This window comes from Carcharodon carcharias, chromosome 4 (assembly GCF_017639515.1).
Source record: "Carcharodon carcharias isolate sCarCar2 chromosome 4, sCarCar2.pri, whole genome shotgun sequence".
Lineage (NCBI taxonomy): Eukaryota > Metazoa > Chordata > Chondrichthyes > Lamniformes > Lamnidae > Carcharodon > Carcharodon carcharias.
Window position 1 is genome coordinate 36,427,353 of NC_054470.1, and position 20,927 is coordinate 36,448,279.

General features: G+C 40.9%; 1 protein-coding gene across 12 annotated transcripts in view; it reads left to right on the forward strand.

Annotated features, from left to right (window-relative positions):
* Nucleotides 1–20,927, forward strand: part of LOC121277249 (aminopeptidase O (putative)) — a 347,848-nt gene that overhangs the window by 100,115 nt on the left and 226,806 nt on the right. For all 12 annotated transcript variants that reach the window (XR_005942838.1, XR_005942839.1, XR_005942840.1 and 9 more), the window contains one exon: nucleotides 8,512–8,701. Coding sequence is in view for 9 of the 12 variants with exons in the window: in XM_041186479.1 (XP_041042413.1) it covers nucleotides 8,512–8,701 (190 nt within the window). In the remaining 3 variants the exon portion in view is untranslated. The remainder of the gene's footprint in view (nucleotides 1–8,511; nucleotides 8,702–20,927) is intronic.

Genomic DNA, 20,927 nt, shown 5'->3' on the forward strand with positions numbered 1-20,927 from the left:
CACGTCCCTTGAACACCTTTTGGATGTAGTGGAGGATCGCCGTGACATCCTCTACCCCCACTCTGGCTGCAGGATGGGCAGCAACATTTTCAATCTAGCTTGGGAGGCGATGTCAGCAGTGGTCAGTGCCAATGCCCTGTAAAAGAGGACAGGCACCCAGTGCCGCAAGAGGATGAATGATCTTCTCCGTTCCACAAGGGTAAGTCACTCTTCTCATCACTCTCAACTCACACACTCTCAAACCAACCACACATCCACAGGGTCCTCACTCACTGCCAGTTCAAGGGATATCACCATTCACTCTCACACACACACCTTCATTGTCCTCATTCCATCCACGGGACCACTCACCACCCACACATGCCAGGCCTACCTATCATCTGGCCTGGTGGGCATCCTGCTTATACTCTCTCCATCACTATTTATGCAGGACAAGCGGGCACACAACAAAAGGGAGAGTTTGCAGGTGATGGAGGAATGCCAGAAATCAAGATCTTCACCGACTTTGAAAGTAGAGCCATCCAGCTGGCTGGTGAGGATCTGGACTATCCCTGTGCTGACGGTGAGGTCGGTGATGCTCTACCAAGTGAGAATCCAGGAGTGCGACATCCACCAGACAGCCATGCTGTGAGTGATGAGTCCTGTTTCACAGGCCACTGCCATGCACTAATAATCTCTCCTTGCTTTCGTAGGCACATCTGCCAAACAGCCAACGGAGTCCATGATGCAGGGCCTCCAATCACGCTCTGAAGAGGAACCTGCAGGCACCCTCCTTGAAGTCCTGTCACAGCACTCACCCACACCCTCCACCAGCACAAAGAGACATGCCCCAGTAGGACCTGGCTTTAGATTAGCCTCGGAAGCACAATCTGGTGAGCACAACACAGTTTCTGATCCACAGCAGGTGATGGCAGGGACTTCCCAGGCATCCAGCACTCTGAGGACTGATGGAGGCCAGAAATTTGCTGAGTCTGAGTAAGATGACAAACCACTGGACTTGGTAATGTCGCAGTTGCTGGAGCTGCAAAGGCAAGCTCGGGAACATCAAGAAGGGATGTCCGCTGCATTCTTCAGATTGCAAGGCACAATGGAGGAGTCCGCCCGCCTTCAGGCTGAGGTGATAACGCTGGCATGCCAATACACCGAGGTCAACACTGGTAGGTTGGCGGCTGCGTTGGAGACCATGGTTCAGGATGTCGCTCCTGCACTGCTGCACGGGCTTAATTCCATCGCTGACACCATAGTTGGCCTCCAACAGTGTGTACCTGAGAGGAGTGCTCGATCTCACTCCAGCAACCTCTTCTTCTTAAGGAGTCAGCCAGGGGCCCTTGGGCATCCTTCGATAGGAAGATCAGCAGGTGTACACTCCAGGGCATCCATCCAGGTGACTCCGGGAGTGTCTGACCCATCCTAATCCTCACTTCCCGGGACCTCAGCAGCTCCACCTCCACAGCTTGAGGATGGTGCCACGGCCACAGCCGGCCCCTGAAAGCAGGCTCTCCATGTCTTTGCCCTCCAGAGGACGCCCACCAAAGCCATCACAGACAGGTTCGTAGCAGTCAGCGGGCTGCCTCCATCTCTGCTGTGGATGTCTGGGGAGCACCAAGATGTAGCGGTAGGGTTAGGAAGGTTAAGAAAATGTAGTTGCACAGCTTGGGCACAGGTGTTAATCACTTGTACAAAATGTTCTCTATTGTCAATAAACTCCCAAGAATGTCTATCTGCCTGTGGCTCCTTGTTCTGATGAGCAGTGTTTGTGTCACTCAGATGTGAAACCTTTCTGTACAAAATAAAGACAAGTGTCTCAATCCAGGGCCTCTTTCCTATACTTTGTGTAGCCTTCAGAACAAAATGATGATCCAGCCTCACACTCCCTGGACACATTAGTGTTGCCTGCAACTCGATGGTGCTTGTCATTGCTGCCAGAATGTAGTGGGCAGGTGCCACAGAGTTCTGTCATTCTCTCTGTGTGCTCTCAGCAACTTTAAGGTGGGACTGGTTCCCATCTCGTCACCATCTGTAACCAGTGACGCTGTACTCCTGAAGGGGTCAGGTGCATTTAAAGTTTCATGGCTGTGTCTCTATGATATGACCCTGATTGCAGAGCATAAGCTAGCTGCCCTCGACCAGACAGGAGTCAGACATGCTCAGATCTGTGGAGTGTTCTCACTGCATGTCGTCAGCATCCGCCTGCAATCAAGTGACTATTAGACCCTCCACTGCATGTCCATGACAGAAGCATTATCACAGAGGGTATGCATGCTGCCATAAGCCAGATGGAATCAAATGTTCACAGATGCAATGTGAGGATCTATGGTGCCCCCTCACTTCATGTCGTCATCATCCTCCACAAATCTAGCAGCTATGAGGGCCTCCCGAGCGCACCTGCCTCATCTGCCCAATGCGAGGGCCTCATCCCCATCATCGTTGCCTCCGAAGACGACCACCTTCATCACCATTGACGTCTTCCTCATCAGAGGAGACCTCCAGCTCCTGCATCTCCTCCTCAGCCATGTCCTTTCCCCGTTGCAGTGCCAAGTAGTAAAGGGCACAGCAGGTGATTGTGATGCATGACACCCTCTGTGGGCTATATTGAAGGGCTCCACCAGATCGGTCCAGGCACCGGAACCTCATTTTCAGCATTGCGATACACCTGCAGTATATGGAGTGCAGCGGTTCAAGAGACAGCTCAAGAGGCAGAAAGAATTGAAAAGAAAAATATTTGTTAAAAGTTTAGAAAGTAAAGTGTAGGTCCAGCAAGCGATTAGGAAGGCAAATGGTATGTTAACGTTTATTGCAAGGTGGTTGGACTTTATGAGTAAGGAAGTTGTACAGCATTTATATCGGACGTTGGTAAAATCACACCTGGAGTATTGTGTGCAGTTTTGGTCTTTTTAAGCAAAGAAGGATATGCTTTCCTTAGAAGGGATGCGACCAACATTCACTAGATTGATTCCTGTGTTGAGAGAGCTGTCTAATGAAGAGAGGCGGAGTAGAGTGGGCCTATACTATCTGGAGTTTAGAAGAATGAGAGGTGATCTCATTGGCATGTACAAAATTCACAGAGGGGATAGATGCTGGGAGGCTGTTTCTCCTGGGTAGGGAGTCTAGAATTAGGATCATTGTCTTTGGATAAGGGGTCGGCCATTTAGGACTGAGATGAGGAATTTCTTTGCTCAGAGGATTGTGAATCTTTGGAATTCTATACCTCAGAGGACTGTCAATGAGTATAATTAAGACTGAAATTGGTAGATTTTTGGGCATGCAATCCCAAATGATATGGGGAAAGTAGGGAAAGATGGAATTGATTTAGAAATTCAGCCATGTTCTTATTGAATGCATGAGCACGCTCGTATGGCCTACTCTTATTTCTTATGTTTTTTTTTAGTTATTTTTGGTTTAAGGCAATATAGAAAACACGAGAATATTTCATGGAAATTTATGTATTGGTTTTGTATTGTACTATGTATACTGCTGGAATCTTGCTAATCCTGTTATGTATTCCTAATTTATCCATTACCATATGAAATAAGTTTCATTAAGCTCTGCAAGGAATTAACAAAACTAATCATAAAGAACATGCAGTTAGAATGGGTATTGCTAAATTGATTTTTCTATTAGAATCAATTCTTAATGATTAAACAAAGCAACTGTTCAATGAAGTACTTTAAAGTATTAATGTGTTTTAAATGCTGTCTTTAACATCCTCCTTTATTTAAATAGTGATTTCACTGTGGAGTTCACAAAACAATTTCAAGTGAAATGCAAGCTGTTCCATTTCCAAGGAGGGTGATCCTCATGGACCCAGATTCTTCCCACATCTTTTAACATAGTCTCCAGTAATTTTTGTTGCATTTAAAGAAAAATTCAATAGATATTGTTTTTAAATGGCCAAGAAGTTCCTGATTGTTTACTTTGTTTATAGCAAGGGTGGCCAAACTTACTGAACTTAAGAGCCACACATGATAACCTTCAGATATCTGAGAGCCGCAAGACATGAACAAACTTTACACAGGCTAATTACTGCTAGTAGAAGTCTTGTGGGTCTCCTTCCTGGCAGTAAGTCTTTGAAAATCTGACTGATGTATTGTCAAGACTGTACAAAGGAGCCCTGTCAGGTGCTGTAAGGACTGCATGATGTTTCGACTTAAACTTCCTCACGGAGTACAGCGAAAATTGAAATGAGTCACACACTAGTTTTCTTGAATTGAGGATATTTTGTTTCTGGCAGTTGCTTCTAGGACTTGATTTATGCACCATCTTTAGGCCCTGATCCTCCTGGAAGTCCAATAGTTCTATTTCTACAGCAGATATTTTTGTAACCAGAGGTTCGAGAATCAGACAACCATCATTGACCACATCAACCATGAATGGGTTTACAAGAAAGGCAAAGCAGGATCTCAACTCCTGCAAGTCATCAAACCTGGCTCAAAAATGATCAAGCAGTCCTTGTAATTTTTCCCTGTATTCTTCAAGTTTGTGATCTTTTACTTCAATATCAGGAAATGTGTTTACCCTCCTTTTGAGATGGGGTGGTGGTTGAAGTTTCTTGACAGTATGTCTCTTTGCAAAAGCCTTACCTTATTTTGGAAACTGAAAACTGCCTGAGTAAGGTCAGAAGTGATCTTATCCTTCCCTTGGAGTGCCAAGTTGAGAGTTTGTAAATGCTGCATAGTGTCAGTGACAAAGATCAGATCCTGCTTCCATTTGTTATCTTCCAGCTGTGGATAGTATCTTTTCTTTTCAAGAAAAATGATGATAAGCTTCAACAGTTCCAAGACATTACTGGTTGACAACCACCTCAATGCAGTAGAAAGAGACATTGTCAGGCTTTTCTTTGAGATCCAGCACTTCAGTAAAATTTTTGAACTGTCAGTGAGTATCCCCATTTGAGCAGATGAAATTGACAATTTCAAGGACCGTCTTCATAACATTTTTGTACTTGAAGTATCTGGCTGCTAAATGTTCATGATGATTAATGCAATGTGTAGAGAGAAACTCCAGAAATTTGGGATCACTTTCAAGAGCGCGATTAGGCCTGCATGTTTCCCCACCATTGAAGGTGCTCCATCCATAGCAACGCTGACAAGTTTATTCAGTGGTACGTTGACATTTGTCAACACTCCGACAAGTGCGTCTTTTATGTCAACACCACAAGTTGTTTCTTTTAATGCCACCAAGTTCAACATTTCTTCTTTCACAATTACATCCGGGGAAACATAATGAACAAATATCGCCAGTTGTGGGTTGGCTTATATGTCTGTGGATTCATCAAGAGTTAAGCTGAATGCTAGAGAATTCTTCAGATTGTTTTGTATCTTGCTTGCAACATCAGCACTGATCTGGGAGATATGCGTTTCCGTAGTGTGGTGTGAAATTGGAATTTGTGTCATTGAAGTTTTGTGTTCTTTGGATCTAAAACTGCAACAAATTCAGTAATATTCTTCTTAACAAATTTGCCATCAGAGTATGGACATTTAGCACGAGCAAGATTCCATGCCTTAACCAAGCTAGCTTTGGTTGTTGATTCAGCTTCCTTACCGAACGTTTAAAGTTGTTGTTATTTAGGGATGATTTTAACATGAGTAACTTGTTTTTCTGTAATTCTGATTTAGGAGGATAGTCAGATGAAAATGTTTTGTTTTTCAGGTTACTGGCTTTGTAGTGAGTGAGTGAGTGATGCATCGCAGATAAGGCAAATAGGTTTCCCATTTTTGACAGTGAATGCAAAATTTTCCTCCCATTCTGGCTTAAAACCCCCCTTTTCATCTTTATACATTTGTTTCTTGCAATTTAATGATGTCATTTTCATTCAACAAGTTCACACAGGGCTAGCACTGAAATCTTCAGTTTTTCCTCTTGAACCTTCCATGCTGCTGAAAATGGTCACTGAGAGACATGAGGCCCCATGTCGGAAAACTACAAAAGAAATTTCAAGACGGTTCTGGAGCAAATTGGTAAAAAGGAGGAGGGTTAAGAAGATCAACGACTCATTCCAGCACTGTCGTGAGATTTCTTTTGTAGTTTCCCGTTGCTCCTACATAGGGCGGCATGAGTCTGTGAGACATGAGCGTATTTCAACAAAGGATGTTGTTTTGCTTGTTTGTGCTCAGATTCATCTTCGGCTCCATTTTTGGCTGAACTGAATAGGGAAATGTTTTGTTTGGTACTAAATCATAAACAAGCAGCAGTGAAAGTGCACGGAGGTGTTTGTTCTAAAATTGAATTTATAATACAAATTGGATTCCCCTCTCCTGTGATATTGTCAGGGGCAATAAAAACGGAAAAAAACAAGAAGGTACAATTATTAATCTGGCCTCTATCACCTGCCCTCAGGGTGTGCAGGTGGAATGGATGGAAGGTTAAAAGTTAAGTGACTGACAACAAAGCAAGGTGAAAAATTTGCAATTTCAGTGCAGTCAAAACACCCAGCCTAATTTTAACCACTAAACACCCACTCCCTCTGAACAAGCCCCTTCTAATTCCCCTCCCTTGCCTGCAAAAGCCCCCCTCTACCTACCACAGCAAGCGAATTGCTCCCCCTATTTAATTCCGCCTTCAGTGTCTAATTCTCCCTCCCCGTGAACAGATCCCTGTCAAAATACCCCCTCCCCACAATCAGACCCCTGGCTATATGCCCCCTCTCTGAGAACAGATGCTGGACTAGACTTTGACTAGTTGCAATCATGCAAACCGGGCGCTTGTGAATCGACCATCAAGAAGACGCGAAGAACAGCTTAGAATATGGAGATAGATGCAGAGATAGAGTTGTAGGAAGAGATAGAGAGATTTAAATCTCTGAAATTACATTGAGCTCTCTGGAGCTGCAGGTCTCAATAATTGTACCTCTGAGAATCCCCCTGATTCCGCCCCTTGTAAAAATTCCACTGAAGGCCTTAAATTAATCCCTCTATCTCCCCGTACCCACTCAGTCCAGGATTGGTGCTGTTTGCACATTAAATATTAACAGTGAACCTTCCATTACCAGCACAGTTATCTCTCTCTCTCTCACTCTCATTATCTTTCTCTCACCCTCTGTCTTAAACAGAATGGCACAGTAAGAGCCCAGGATGGAAGCTCTCAATTACACAGACATTCCCTTCACAACATTTCAACAGAGAAAAAAGATCAGTTATAAACCAGAGGCTTAAAAGATCGAGACACAGTTACCTCCACCTTTGTGAAATCTCTCTCTCTGTTTTTCTTTATTTCTTGCTTTGTCTGTATCTTGTCTCTCAATCCCCATCTCTCCCTTGTTCTTTCTCATTCTCTCCATTTCTATCTCATTTGCATCACTGTGTCTCTTTCTCTCTATCCTGGGTGTGACCTTCAGAAATGTACTGTCACATATTTCTGTCGGGACCTTTAATTGTATCAAAATGCCTACGTAAAGAAAATAGTGCTTTTTTAGTCATTTGTTACAGTAAAAAGTTTTAAAACATGAAATTTTGATGTGTCATTCTTTCAGCTGTTAACTGGAAGTTCAAGTTTTTCTTTAAAAGTTATCGGTCCCGATGAAGATCATTACACCCTGTGTTGTCAGAGTATATGTCTGGATTTTTAATTTTATTAAGACATTTCAGACTACAGTTCCTAGCATCTATCGCAAGAGCTTTAACTGAACAAAGGAGGGCTTGTATGGATCTATCCAAAGTTATGTTGAAATTACCCAAATAGTATGTATATACCTTAGGCTTACTTTAATTGTTCTATTTTAAATTGAAGGGTGGTTTAAAATGATCATTCTGCCTTTCTGTGCTGCAGTGAAGTCTGCTTTGTATCCTGAAAGTTATTGTGCAAATGCGAGCTATAATCAATTCCCAGAGCATGTATGAAATCTATGACACAAAAGCAAAATACTGTGAATGCTGGAAATCTGAAATAAGAACAGAAAATGCTGGAAATACTCAGCAGATCTGGCAACATCTGTGGAGAGAGAAGTAGAGTTAATTTTTCAAGTCTGTGACCTTTCATCAAAGCATGACACCTGTAATTCAGTCAGAGGAGATATAACGCAGTGTGATTCACTATTATTGTTGATGAATTTGGTGTTAGCAAAGCTAACAGATGAATGTACAGATCCCCGTTAATAGATATATAAAAAAATTAATTTTAGTTTTCTATCTTTAAGTGACTGATAATTAGGAGATTTATGGGATACCTTGTGCCATCTAATCATCGTGTGGAGGCTTCAGTGCATGATTCTGCATCACATGACAGACTGGGATGCGGGTGAATTTCAATTGATAAGGACAGTCCAGTCTTATATATATTGGTAAAAATATTAAAAGCAGTAATTCTCCCTCATCCAATTCAGTTAATTGCTGGTTTATTAAAGAGCTATCTTGAGATACAATTTTACTTAATACAGTCCTCGAATGATGGCTATTTTATGAAGTAAAATATTAATATTTCATAGGAAAGGCTAGTGCATTTTACGTATAAAGAAGGAACTTTCATGATCATATATCAGGTTGTTAATTGTATTTTTTTTTTGTTTTCTTTAATAAGTCCACACATCATCTTCCTATCGCAATCTGTACTGTCTGGCAGAAAGCATCTCTGTGGAGTACGATTGTGCCATGAAATAGCTCATGCCTGGTTTGGACTGGCTATTGGTGCTCGTGATTGGACTGAAGAGTGGATAAGCGAAGGCTTTGCTACTTATTTGGAGGATGTGTTTTGGGCAAACGCACAGAAGGTACATTTTTATTTTATCTTGTGTGTTGGCAGACTCCTCTATAGTGCTTCATGTGTTTGTCTGAAATTGAGTTTGCTGCTATTGTGTTGGTAAGAAATGTATTTAAAATTAATTAATTCTTCTGCTGAAAGAACTGCAGATGGGAGTTTCAGGCAAATATATTGCAGTGAATAATCACCTCTTTGATTTTGCATCTGAGATTATTGGGTCCTGATGCCAGTGCATTGCCTAAAGTCAAATGTAAGTCCCAACTCTGGTCTCAATCCAGTAGCACACTCACTTGTTTATGTGTCTGTTTGTGTGGTTGTGTTTTTACCTGTGAGGCAGAGACTGTGAAAGAAAACAAAACATAAGAATGACATTATCCTTGAAGTTGAGAGAGGTCTTGAAATTTAGAACCATAGAAAGGTTATGGTACAGAAAGAGGCCATTCAGCCCATCATGCCTGTGCTGGCCATAAAAAGATGAAAAATAAACTTGCTGCTCATCTTAGCCCCACTTTCCAGCTCCTGGTCTGTAGCCTTGCAGGTTACAATGCTTCAGATGCACACCCAAGTACCTTATAAATGAGTTGAGCATTTCAGCCTCAAACACCGATTTAGGCAGTGAATTCCAGATGCTCACCAGCCTCTGCATGAGTAAGTTTTTCCTCATATCCCCTCTAATCCTTCTACCAATCACCTTAAACCTATGTCCCCTGGTAATTGATCCCTCAGCTAGGGGAAACAAGTATTTCCTGTCTACTCTATCTAGGCCCCTCATAATTTTGTACACTCAATTACATCATCCCTAAGCCTTCTCTGTTCTCAGGAAAACAACCCTAGTCTATCTAATCTTTCCTCACAGCTGCAATTTTCAAGCCCTGGTAGCATTCTTGTAAATCTTCTCTGTATTCTCTCCAGAGCAATTATGTCCTTTCTGTAACTGTCCTTCCTTTACTTCCCCCTATTCCCAACATGTTCTTGCATGCAGAGATAAGTTCTTCCATAGCAGTTAAGAGATTGCGTTTTCTGAGCCCTTTTCTAGTTTGGGTCTGCTCTATTATAGTATGCTTCCTCTTGGAACTGTTCATTGTCCTTCCAATTCAAAATATATTTGTTAATCAGTAGACTCTTCATTGAATTTCCTATTCGGGTCAGAGACTTGAAATGCACCATGGTCTAGGTCAAGTTCTGGCTGCTTAAAAAAAATCTTGAACCTCAGCACCCATTGTTGGAAAACTGGAACCTGAAGCAGGACAACTATCCCAGAGGGGAAAGATGTTCTCCAGGTGCTTTGTGATATTAAGTCATAAAGAGTGCAAGATTTTTTTAAACATTGGACAATGGGCATTTTCTCTCCCAATTTTTTAGCGTGGATTTTGATTTCTTCAACATTTTTAAAATTTTCAGCATAATTATATAAACGATAATTTTCTAATTGTGTGCTGCTAGCAGGAAGCCTCACATCCTAGGAGCACTAATTCAGGCTTACACTACACATGGTGCAGAATTGAGAGAGTGTTTGCATTGGTGAAGATGCTATTTTTTGGATGTTAAATCAAGGCTGTTTGCTCTCTAAGGTGGACATAAAAAAACTCATTGCACCATATCAAAGAAGAGCAGGGGCGTTATCCCCGATGTCTTGGCCAATATTTGCCCTTCAGTCAACATCACAAAAACAAATTATCTGATCATTATCACTTTGCTGTTTCTAGGAGCTTACAGTGCATAAGATTGGCTGCAATGTTTCTAACGTTACAAATGTTCTTCATTTCAAACTCACTTTGTTGGCTTGAAAGTGCTTTGCGATATTGTGAGGTGGTGAAAGATACCACATAAATGAAAGTCTTTTTTCTTTTTTATGGTTTAATGGCTAATTTTAAGGTTGACTGAGTTGGTATTCTTGCTTCTGATTTATAACATTGTAGAACTTGAGCACAGAATCGAGAGTGATAACAACGCTGTACTGAGCTAGAGCTGCATTGTCAAAAGCGGCACCTTTTGGATGAAATATTAGATGGATGCCCCTTGTGCTTATTCAGGGGAGTGTGAAAGGTTTTATAGAGCTATTTGAAGAAAAACAAGGTCTAATCACAGTGTCATGGACAACACTCTTCCATTAACCAAGGGGATCAAAAGCAGATTGACTGGTCATTCATTCCCTTTGCCATTTATGGAGATTTGCTGTGTGCAAATTGGGTGCTGTGTTTGCCTACAACAGTAATTATAGTCAAAACTGATTAATTAGCTGGAAAGTGCCTTTGGATGTGAAAAAAGTTATATAGCTGCAGACATATTATTTACCCAAGACAATGAACTGCCATGAGATTTGAAGAAGGTGAAAATTGAAATATTATTTTCCAGAAAGCTATCCCCTTATTGTATTCGTGCACCTTAGAATCGCAGAATGATACAGCACAGAAGGAGAACATTCATCTCATTGTTACCCATGCTGGCTCTTTGAAAGAACTATTCAATGAGTCAATTTCTCCTGTCTTTGCCCCAAAGCCCTATAAATTTACCCCCTTCAATTTATCTAATTTCTTGTTGAAAGTTGTTACTCAATCTGCTTCACCCCTAACGATTTGCCTTCTCAGTCCATTGTGGCATGTTGATGTTGTTCTTTTAATTTCTTTTTTATTAAACCACCTCTGTTAGGATTATAAGTCAGGGACCTATGAGATCGATACATCAGTGGGATTTGGTTGAAATGTCAACAAAAAATGCTAGAAGATTTGGAGTTTACGTTTTCATTGAAAAATATTCCAATGTTTAATAAATAAAACAGAACTTTTAACATTTTGGTTTCACCAGATATGAACTGGGAAATGGAGGTTATAAAAAACTTACATTTTAAAATCACTTTGAAAAGCTATTTCTTGGAAAACGAGATTAGATTTTATAAAATTAATATTGAAGGAGGAACAGAGGACCACAAGACATAGGAGCAGAAGTAGGCCGTTCGGCCCATCGAGTCTGCTCTGCCATTCAATGAGGTTATGGATCATCTGATAATACTCAATTCCACTTTCCTGCCTTTTCCCATTAACCCCTGATTCCCTTACTGATTAAAAACCTGTCTATCAGCCTTGAATATACTTAATGATGCAGCCTCTATAGCCATCCCCAGTAAGGAATTCCACAGATTCACTGCCCTCTGAGAGAAGAAATTCTTCCTCATCTCTGTCTTAAATGGGCGAGCCCTTACTCTGAGATTATGCGTTCTCTCCCACAAGGGGAAACAACTTCTCAGCAGCTACCCTGTCAAGCCCCCTAAGAATCTTATATGTTGCAATAAGGTCCCCTCTCATTGTTCCGAACTCCAATGAGTACAGGCCCAACCTACTCAACCTCTCCTCATAAGAAAATCCCTCCATACCCGGGATCAACCTAGTGAACCTCCTCTGGACTGCCTCCAATGCCGGTATACCTTTCCTTAGGTAAGGGACCAAAACTGTATTCTGTGTGTGGTCTGACTAGTGCCTTGTATAGTTTTGGCAAGAGTTCCCTATTTTAATACTCTATTCCCTTTGAAATAAAGGCCAACATTCTATTTGCCTTACCTATTACCTGCTGAACGTGTATGCTAGCTTTTTGTGATTCAAGCACGAGGACTATCAAATCCCTCCACGGCAGCTTTCTGCAGTCTTTCTTCATTTAAATAATATTCAGCTCCCCTATTCTTCCTGTCAAAGTGCACAGTCTCACATTTTCCCACATTATATTCCATCTGCCAAGTTTTTGCCCAATCACTTAACCTATCTATATTCCTCTGTAGACTCTTTGTGTCATTTTCAACTTACCCACCAATTTTTGTGTCATCCACAAACTTAGTGATAGTACCTTCACTTCCCTCATCTAAGTCATTAATATACAGTGTAAATAATTGTGGTCCCAGCACTGATCCCTATGGCATTCCACTAGTTACAGGTTGCCATACTGAAAATGTCCCCCTTATCCCAACTATCTGTCTTCTATTAGTTAGTCAATCCTCTATCCATACTAATATACTACCCTCAACACCATGGGCTCTTACCTTATTAAGTAGCTTTATGTGCGGTACTTTATCAAACGCCTTTTGGAAATCCAAATATTTTACACCTACTGGTCCCCCTTTATCTATCCTGCTTGTTACCCTCAAAGAATTCTAATAAATTCATCAGGTATGATTTCCCCTTCATGAAGCCATGCTGACTCTGCTTGATTAGATTATGCATTTCTAAGTGCTCTACTTTACATCCTTTAGAATCGACTCTTAACATTTTCTCGATGATGGATGTTAAGCTAGCTAGCCTGCCTGGCTCTGAAGAAGGGTCATATGGATTCAAAATGTTAACTCTATTTTTCTCTCCACAGATGCTGCTAGACCTGCTGAATTTTTTCAGCATTTTATGTTTTTGTCTCAGATTTCCACCATCTGCAATATTTTGCTTTTAACTGGCCTATAGTTACCTGTTTTTTGTCTCCCTCCCATTTTGAATAAGGGTGTTACATTGGCAGTTTTCCAATCCTCTGAAACTTTTCCAGAATCTAAGGATTCTTGGAAGATTAATACCAAAGCATCCGCTATCTCTGTAGATCCTTCCTTCAATATCCTAGGATGCAACCCATTAGGTCCAGGGGACTTATCAGCCTTTAGTCCTATAAGTTTCCCTAGTACTTTTCCTCCAGCGATAGTTATTGTATTTATTTCCTCCCCCCACCCTTTTCCCATTGATTATTTAATATTTTTGGAATGCTTTTAGTGTCTTCCACTGTGAAGACTGAAGCGAAGTATTTATTCAACTCCTCTGCCATTTCCTGGTTCCCCATTGTTATTTCCCCAGCATCATTCTCTAAGGGGCCTATGTTCACTTTGGCCTCTCTCTTCCTTTTTATATACTTAAAGAAGCTCTTACTATCCGTTTTTATATTAGTTGCTAGTTTACCCTCAAATTTTATTTTTTCCCTCTTTTTTTTTGATCACCTTTTGTTGGCTCTTAAAACTTTCCCAATGCTCTGGCTTACCACTAATCTTTGTCATATTGTATGTTTTTTCCTTCAATTTGATACTATCCTTAACTTCCTTACTTAACCATGGCTGGTTTATCTCCTCCCTAGAATCCTTCTTCCTCACTGAAATATATCTTTGTTGTGAGTCATGAACTATTTTCTTAAACATCTGCCATTGTTCATCAACCGCTTTTCTGTGAAACTCCTTTCCCAGTCCACTCCAGCCAACTCTGCCCTCATTTCTTTGTAATTACCCTTATTTAAGTTTAGCACAGTTGTTTCCGAATTAAGTTTCTCACTCTCAAATTGAATACTAAATTCTACCATGTTGTGGTCACTGTTTCCTAGGGGATCTTTTACTCTGAGATCATTTAGTAAACCTGCCTCATTATATATTACCAAATTCAAAATAGTCTGATCCCTGTTTAGATCCATAACATATTGTTCTAGGAAACTGTCCTGAATACATTCTATGAATTCTTGCTCGTGGCTACCTCTGCCAATTTGATTTTCCCAATCTACATGAAGGTTAAAGTCACCCATGATTAATGTACTGCCATTTTTACATGGCCTCATTATCTCCTGATTTATTCTTTGTCTTACAGTATAGCCACTGTTAGGGAGCCTATAGATTGCTCCAACCAGTGTCTTCTTCCCCTTGTTATTTCTTAGACTAAATCATTCTGAAATTAAATGAGGGGTGGGTTCATACTGTGGTTGAGGAAGAAAACTTTCTGTTCTGACTGCTGCTCACACCATCCTTGTATATTTGTCACTTCTGATTTAACAAATTTCAACCATGAAACCTGTTAATTTGATAAAATCTATTGTAGCATGTTTTCCTCAAACATAATTTAATTTTGTAAGGCAACTGAAGCGTGCATGTTACTTATGTGTCTTTGTTACATAAGAATATGAAGATCTAGAAAAGATCAATGCAACCCTTCAGGCTGCGTTGAGTTCAAAGCATAGCATATTCATGGTATCAAAGCATCTGTCATAGCAATCAGTTAGTAATTTCTCCAAATGACAATCAAGTTTCCTCTTAAATCTGCCAATGCTATCCAATTTTGCTGTCTTTTCTGCCAGTCCATTCCAAGTATTGGCCACTATCTGTGTTGTGTAATCTAAACTATGTTCACCCTCCCATCTCTGGGCTTGATTCTGTCTCTTGGTTGCACTTTTTTTTTGGTTATTTTGAATAACTTGATAGGATTTGGTTTAGTTTTGACTTTTGAGATATTCCATGAGCTCCTTTTTCACCAGTTAATGCATTCCCATTTTCCCGAATCTCTTATTTTATGGGCCTATTCTCTTCTGTATCTTCTCCAAAGATAGAACATTTGGAGCTTTGAAAAAGATACTAATGTTTGATAATGTCTGCACAGTAGTACATTGACCAGAATTGTGCACAGTATTTCAGGTGTTGCTAAATCAGTTCTCTGTATGACTCACTGTTGTCCCCTGGAACTAGTGTTCGATTGCTCTGACTTGGTAACCCATACGCTTGTTTTCTGTTGCACATTGGCTAATAGTTTCAACAAGCTATCCACCAGTATCCTAGATCCTTTTATTGTTTTGTTATATGTTTTGCTGCTGTGCATCTTAGACTGCTAATTGCCCTTCTCAGATTCATCACCATTTCCTACATTAAGCTCTGTATTTCGCCCACTTGTTTCTTGATATTTGCAGCTCTCTCTCCAGGAAGCTCAGGTGGCTTCATTTCTGTCCCATTTTACGAGCAGTTTTGCACAATGTAAAAAAATGCACTCGCTGAGCCCAGGGTATAGATGGTGATGTATTGGCAATATTACTGGAATAGTAATCCAGAGGCCCAGGTTAATGCTCTGGGGGCATGAGCACAGCAGCTGGGGGAATTTAAATTCAATTAATTAATCTGGAATATAAAGCTAGTCTCAGCAATCGTGACCACGGAACTATCATCGATTGTCGTAAAAACCCATCTGGTTCACCATTGTCCTTTAGGGAAGGACATCTGCCATCCTTACTTGATCTGGCCTACATGTGACTCTAGATCCACAGTAATGTGATTAACTCTTAACTTCCCTCTGATATAGCCTATCAAGCCACCCAGTTTAAGGGCAATTAGGGATGAACACCAAACGCTGGCCTTGCCAATGATGCCCACATCCCATGAAAGAATAAATTAAGTTAGCACCTCACCACCTACATCATCCTGATGTTGTTCCACTTGCACTTATCCTTGCTGCCTCTGCTTGTTTCTGATTTATTCTATTACTTTGCATCATCTAACCTTGTGTTTGAATCTCTTGTGCAGCAGTGTGTCAAAACTTGGCAAAAATATAAACTATTATTTCTGCTGAGATCCCATTTTTTCTATATGTCAGTATTTGCCACAAAGAAGTCCAATAGGTTTCTCAGACATGACCAACCTCTAACAAATCTGTGCTGACTTGCTCTTAGTTCGGGACCTGTAAAATTTGTTATAATCAGACCAGAAGAAGTGAACTGGCTTCCCTCTTTTCAACCTCCTCGTTTGGTCACAGCAAAGGTTTAACTTTCTTTTTCACGAGAATATGCTTTTTCCAAATCCAAATGTATTTAACTATTTAAGCAATGAGCAATAAGGAGCCAATCAAACGAGACTTTCTTGAGTTAAAGAAAGAGCAAATTTATTAACCACTAAACCTGAGAAAAAAAATAATAAAAATGTGATGTCTCTCTCTCACAGACACACATATCAGAAATAAGGGAAGTTAGAGTGCAATAAAATAAGTTAAAAGGAGGTGCGGTTATGTGTCTTTTGCTTGTTCTTGAGGTTTAGATTGTTAAATGTTGTGGCCAATTTGGAATAGCTGGTTTTGTGGATACGGTCAGATGTAGAAGATGTCGCAATTATTATGAGATTTCTGTTTACTGATAGGCTTCTGTTAGGTGACTTCTTGAACCAGATAACACACTTTTTCCAAAAGAGAGAGAGAGGAAGAGAGTGCAGCTTTTCAGTCTGTTTCCTCGGCTGAAAACTTTCTTGACGCTACTGTGCCACTTGCAATCTCTCTTCAGTGGCTGTAGCCTGGCCTGTTATATTTTACCCATTGTGTATTTCCAAGGCGTTTTGCATGGGTCTGTCTGTGGAAGCCATTGTTTCAATGTCCAGCACTTTGCATTTTAATGCCTCTTCCTTAGACACCGATGGGTTTCGCTGGGTCTCTGAATTATAGGAAATGTCTTCTTCTCCACACTCCCCTCAGGATGGTTTGTTTGTTTTTCACCTTCACCTTGGAAGGTAGCCTTGCATTTTTAATTAGTTTGTTCTGTCTCATTTCAAATTGCAAAATTTCCAGTCAGTTGAAAGTTAAAAAGTGATATTTTCAAAAATAAAGGGGCATAGCCCCATGGCAAATTGTTATTTTTTTTGCCAAATTCCACCAATAAATTTGCAATTTCTTTTCACGTCATGAATCTGTATAAACAAATTTCTTGCTGAATTTCACAATGCCTCCCAACCTCACAAGATTTTTTTTCTCATCAAAAATTAGATCTGGAAGATGCATGCATATTATAATCCTAATGTCAGGACATTCAGTGAAGACCCATGATCATTTATATGTGTATGCTATGAAGACGATTAATAACAATGATTACAATAGCACATAATACATTATGCAAAAGTAAATTTTGCTGTAAACGACTTCCTATTTGTTAGTTGGAGGCCAATCATGTCAGCCTCAAGAGCTGCAAGAGTTCCTCAGTGTAGCATCCTGAGCCCAATTGTCTTCTGCCTCTTGATCACTGACCTTCCCTTCATTACTGGGTTAGGAATCTGGCTGTTCTCTGATTTTTTTCAATGTTCAGCTTCCTTCGCAGTTCCTCAGATGATGAGTGGTCCATGCCTGCATGTAGCAGAAATGGCTTGGGCTGATAAGTGATTAGTAACATTTATGCCATAGAAGTTCCAGGCAATAAGCATCTTCAGTAAGAGAAAGACAAACCATTTCCCCATGATAGCCAATGGAATTCCATTCACTGAAATCCCCAACATCAAGAGAATGGTAATTGGCCCCAAAATTCTATTGAACCAATCACATAAATGCTGGGTCTACTAGAACAGTTCAAAGTCTGGGCCTTCGGTGGCATGTGGCTCACCTAGCTCCCCAAAGCCTCTCTAACACTTACAAAACTTAAGTTAGGTGTATAATTGAATATTGTCTACTTATCTGTGTGGGTACAGCTATGACAACACTCAAGGTAAATGTAGATTGGCCAAATGATCTTTCTCATCTGTATCAATCTTGGGATCACAGTTGCTGTGTAATTCTAATGTCCTTTTTTGTCTTCTGATTTTTGCATATTAACATATATTTCTTACCTCTGTGTGCACTTTTTAACCATTTGAAAGAATGTAGTCTTCACGTCTGATGGGCTGGAATTTTCTGGAACAACCTGCCCTTACCTAAACATTTTCCTGCACCTTGAACTCAATATTTTTGTCAAGTATGTTGCTGGAAGTGCAGGTTTCTACTGGCGCAGCGAGGACAACAGGGTACTGAGTAGGAGAGTGAATTAGAGTGGGTGAATTCAATGTCACATGAAGTATTGAAAGGGAAGATAAGGCTGTGGGAGTTTTAACATTTTGACGCATGTAGGGTGGGTTGCTCCACAGTGTACAGCTTTTGTCATTGACAGGTTCTCCACCCAGAAGCCAACCTGATTGCTGGGCTTGGGTTACGATCAGGCAGAGAGCACTCCGGAGGAGGATTCAGTACCACAGTCCAAGGCTGGGATCCAAACCTGACTAGGATGGGTGGGGGGTTGGTTGTCTAATCTCTGACCCCATGGAAAGGGTCCTGCCCTTCACCTTGGGGGTCCATTCCCTGACTCTGGGGAGAGATTCTGGGGTCTGATATGCGATCTTAAGAGAAGTGTTAATCTGGAAACAGATGTTGTAGGGTGAGGGGTTGTCTGATGGGACTGATGTCACTTCTGCTCCTCCTGGCCCTCAAGGAATGTTGGGGAGGCACTTGCCTTCTGCCTGAAAGTGTCCTTGCCTTGTTGTGCCTGCCAGGTGCTCTGACGCCAGGAAACTGGCCAGTCGGCCACAGCCGTTATTTACCTGTGAGGATATATACCAAGCTTCACTTTTCCTTTAATCTAGTGAGATTATTCAAACTTCATCTGGCTCATTTTTTACCATTTATAAAGATTTGAGTTCAAATTAGCAGTATGATTCTTTTGCACAGAGCACATTTCATTATTTCCACGAAAGTAATGTGCTCAAAATTATGCCTGACAGTTTAATGATTTTGTTGTTCGCCATGACAGGCTGATACTTCAGTGCCATACTGCAAGAGTACCGTACTAGCACCAGTCACAAACTTAGAACACCTTAAAGCTCTCCACTACAATAGCTTGCTTTTATATATAGTATCTTTAATGTAATAAAACATCCCAAGCTGCTTCTCAGAAGTATTATCAAACAAAATTGGACACCGAGGCACATAAAGAGATATTAAGGAACATGACCAAAAGCTTGGTCAATGAGGTAGGTTTTAAGAAGTGAATTAAAGGAGGAAAGAGAAACGATCAGGTTTAGAGAGAGAGTTCCAGAACTTAGGGCTTTGGTAGCTGAAGGCATGGCCAACAATGATGGCGCAAGTAAAATTGTGGATAATCAAGAGGCCAGAATTAAAAGAGCTTAGGTATTTCAGAGAGTCATGAGGCTTGGGGAGATTGCAGAGATAGGGAGAGGCAAGGGCATGGAAGAATTTGAAAACAAGGATGAGAATTTTAAAATAGAGGCATTGCTTAACTGGGAGCCAACATAGGACAGTGAGCACAAGGGTGATGGGTTAACAGGACTTGGTGCTAGTTAGGATACTGACAGCAGAGTTTTGGATAGCATCAAGTTTACAGAGGGTAGAAAGTGGGAGACTGGCCAGGACTGCATTGGAGTAGTCAAGTCTACAGGTAACAAAGGCATATACCCAACAAGGTACTTTTGAACTGTAGCCACTGTTGTAATGTAAGAAACACAACAGCCAAATTGTGTACACAAGATTCCACAAACAGCAATAAAATATATGACTAGGTCATATGTTTTAAATGTTGACTGAGGGCTAAATGTTGGTCAGGACACCATGAAAACATCCCTGCTCTTTGCAGTTGGATCTTCTATGTCTACCTAAGAAGACAACATCTCATCTGAAGGACAGCACCCTCAACAATTCCTTCAGTAAAACCTAGATTATGTACTCAAGTCTCTCGATTTAGGCTTGAACACTTGACCTTCTGACTCAAAGGTGAGAGTGCTGTCACTGAGTCAAAGCTGGCATCTAAAGGTATGAATGAAATAAATTAATCAGCCTCTCCAGGAACTTATAAGGCTCTTATTTTTAAAAACAAACCTTGGAATGAACAAGAGAACAGACCACATAGAGGTTTTTGAGTAATAATTTTGGCCCACATACCCTTTTCTCAGGTTTTCGCTTGTCTTCAACTCTACCTCCACAGCTTTAATACATGAATTAGACCTCCACTATTTTTTTTAAAAAAAAGCCCTGGATTGAAATTCCCAGCGGTTATTATGTCATGATATAATACTTTTAAAAGGCCATTTTTGCACACGATCCTTCCTAGCCATGCATAGGCTGCATGCCATGCCTCCTTGTTCCATTCTTGCTCCCTTGAACTGAGTGCTGACATGCTCCAATTCACCCTAGGCTGTTTGCTCCAATTCCAAATTACAGCCTGATCCCAAGGCCATTGTCTCCACTGTCTCCATACATTCCATCTGTGCCAACTTTGTCTCTCCTTCCCCACTGCATCCGCACCCCCCCCCCCCGCCACCTTTATTTTTAATCTGCACATTTTGCACTAGTTTCTACAGATTTGTGCCTACCTCATCCATCTCTGATCTGCTACATATTAGCTGCCACCTAATCCAAATGTGAGGCTGACTGCACAGCTTTGTGGGATCCTAGCTTTTAAATTGGAGGCACTAAAGACCCTCTGACATGTCCAGATACAGGTCCTGAGTTTGTGAATGATTGGCCAAAACATCTCCAGTGATGTTCTACCTGCATGCATTTGTACCTCTCAAACTCCTCTTTCTTACCTGAATGGTTTAGCACTTTTGGAGCCCCAAAGCAATGCCCATCTTTCCCCCTTTATAAATTATAAAAGTCAAAGCCAACAGTGATGAAAAATAATGAAGAATAGTCTTGGTGGGAGACAAAAAGCCAAGTGTTAAAAAAGGAGAGCTACCCAGCAAA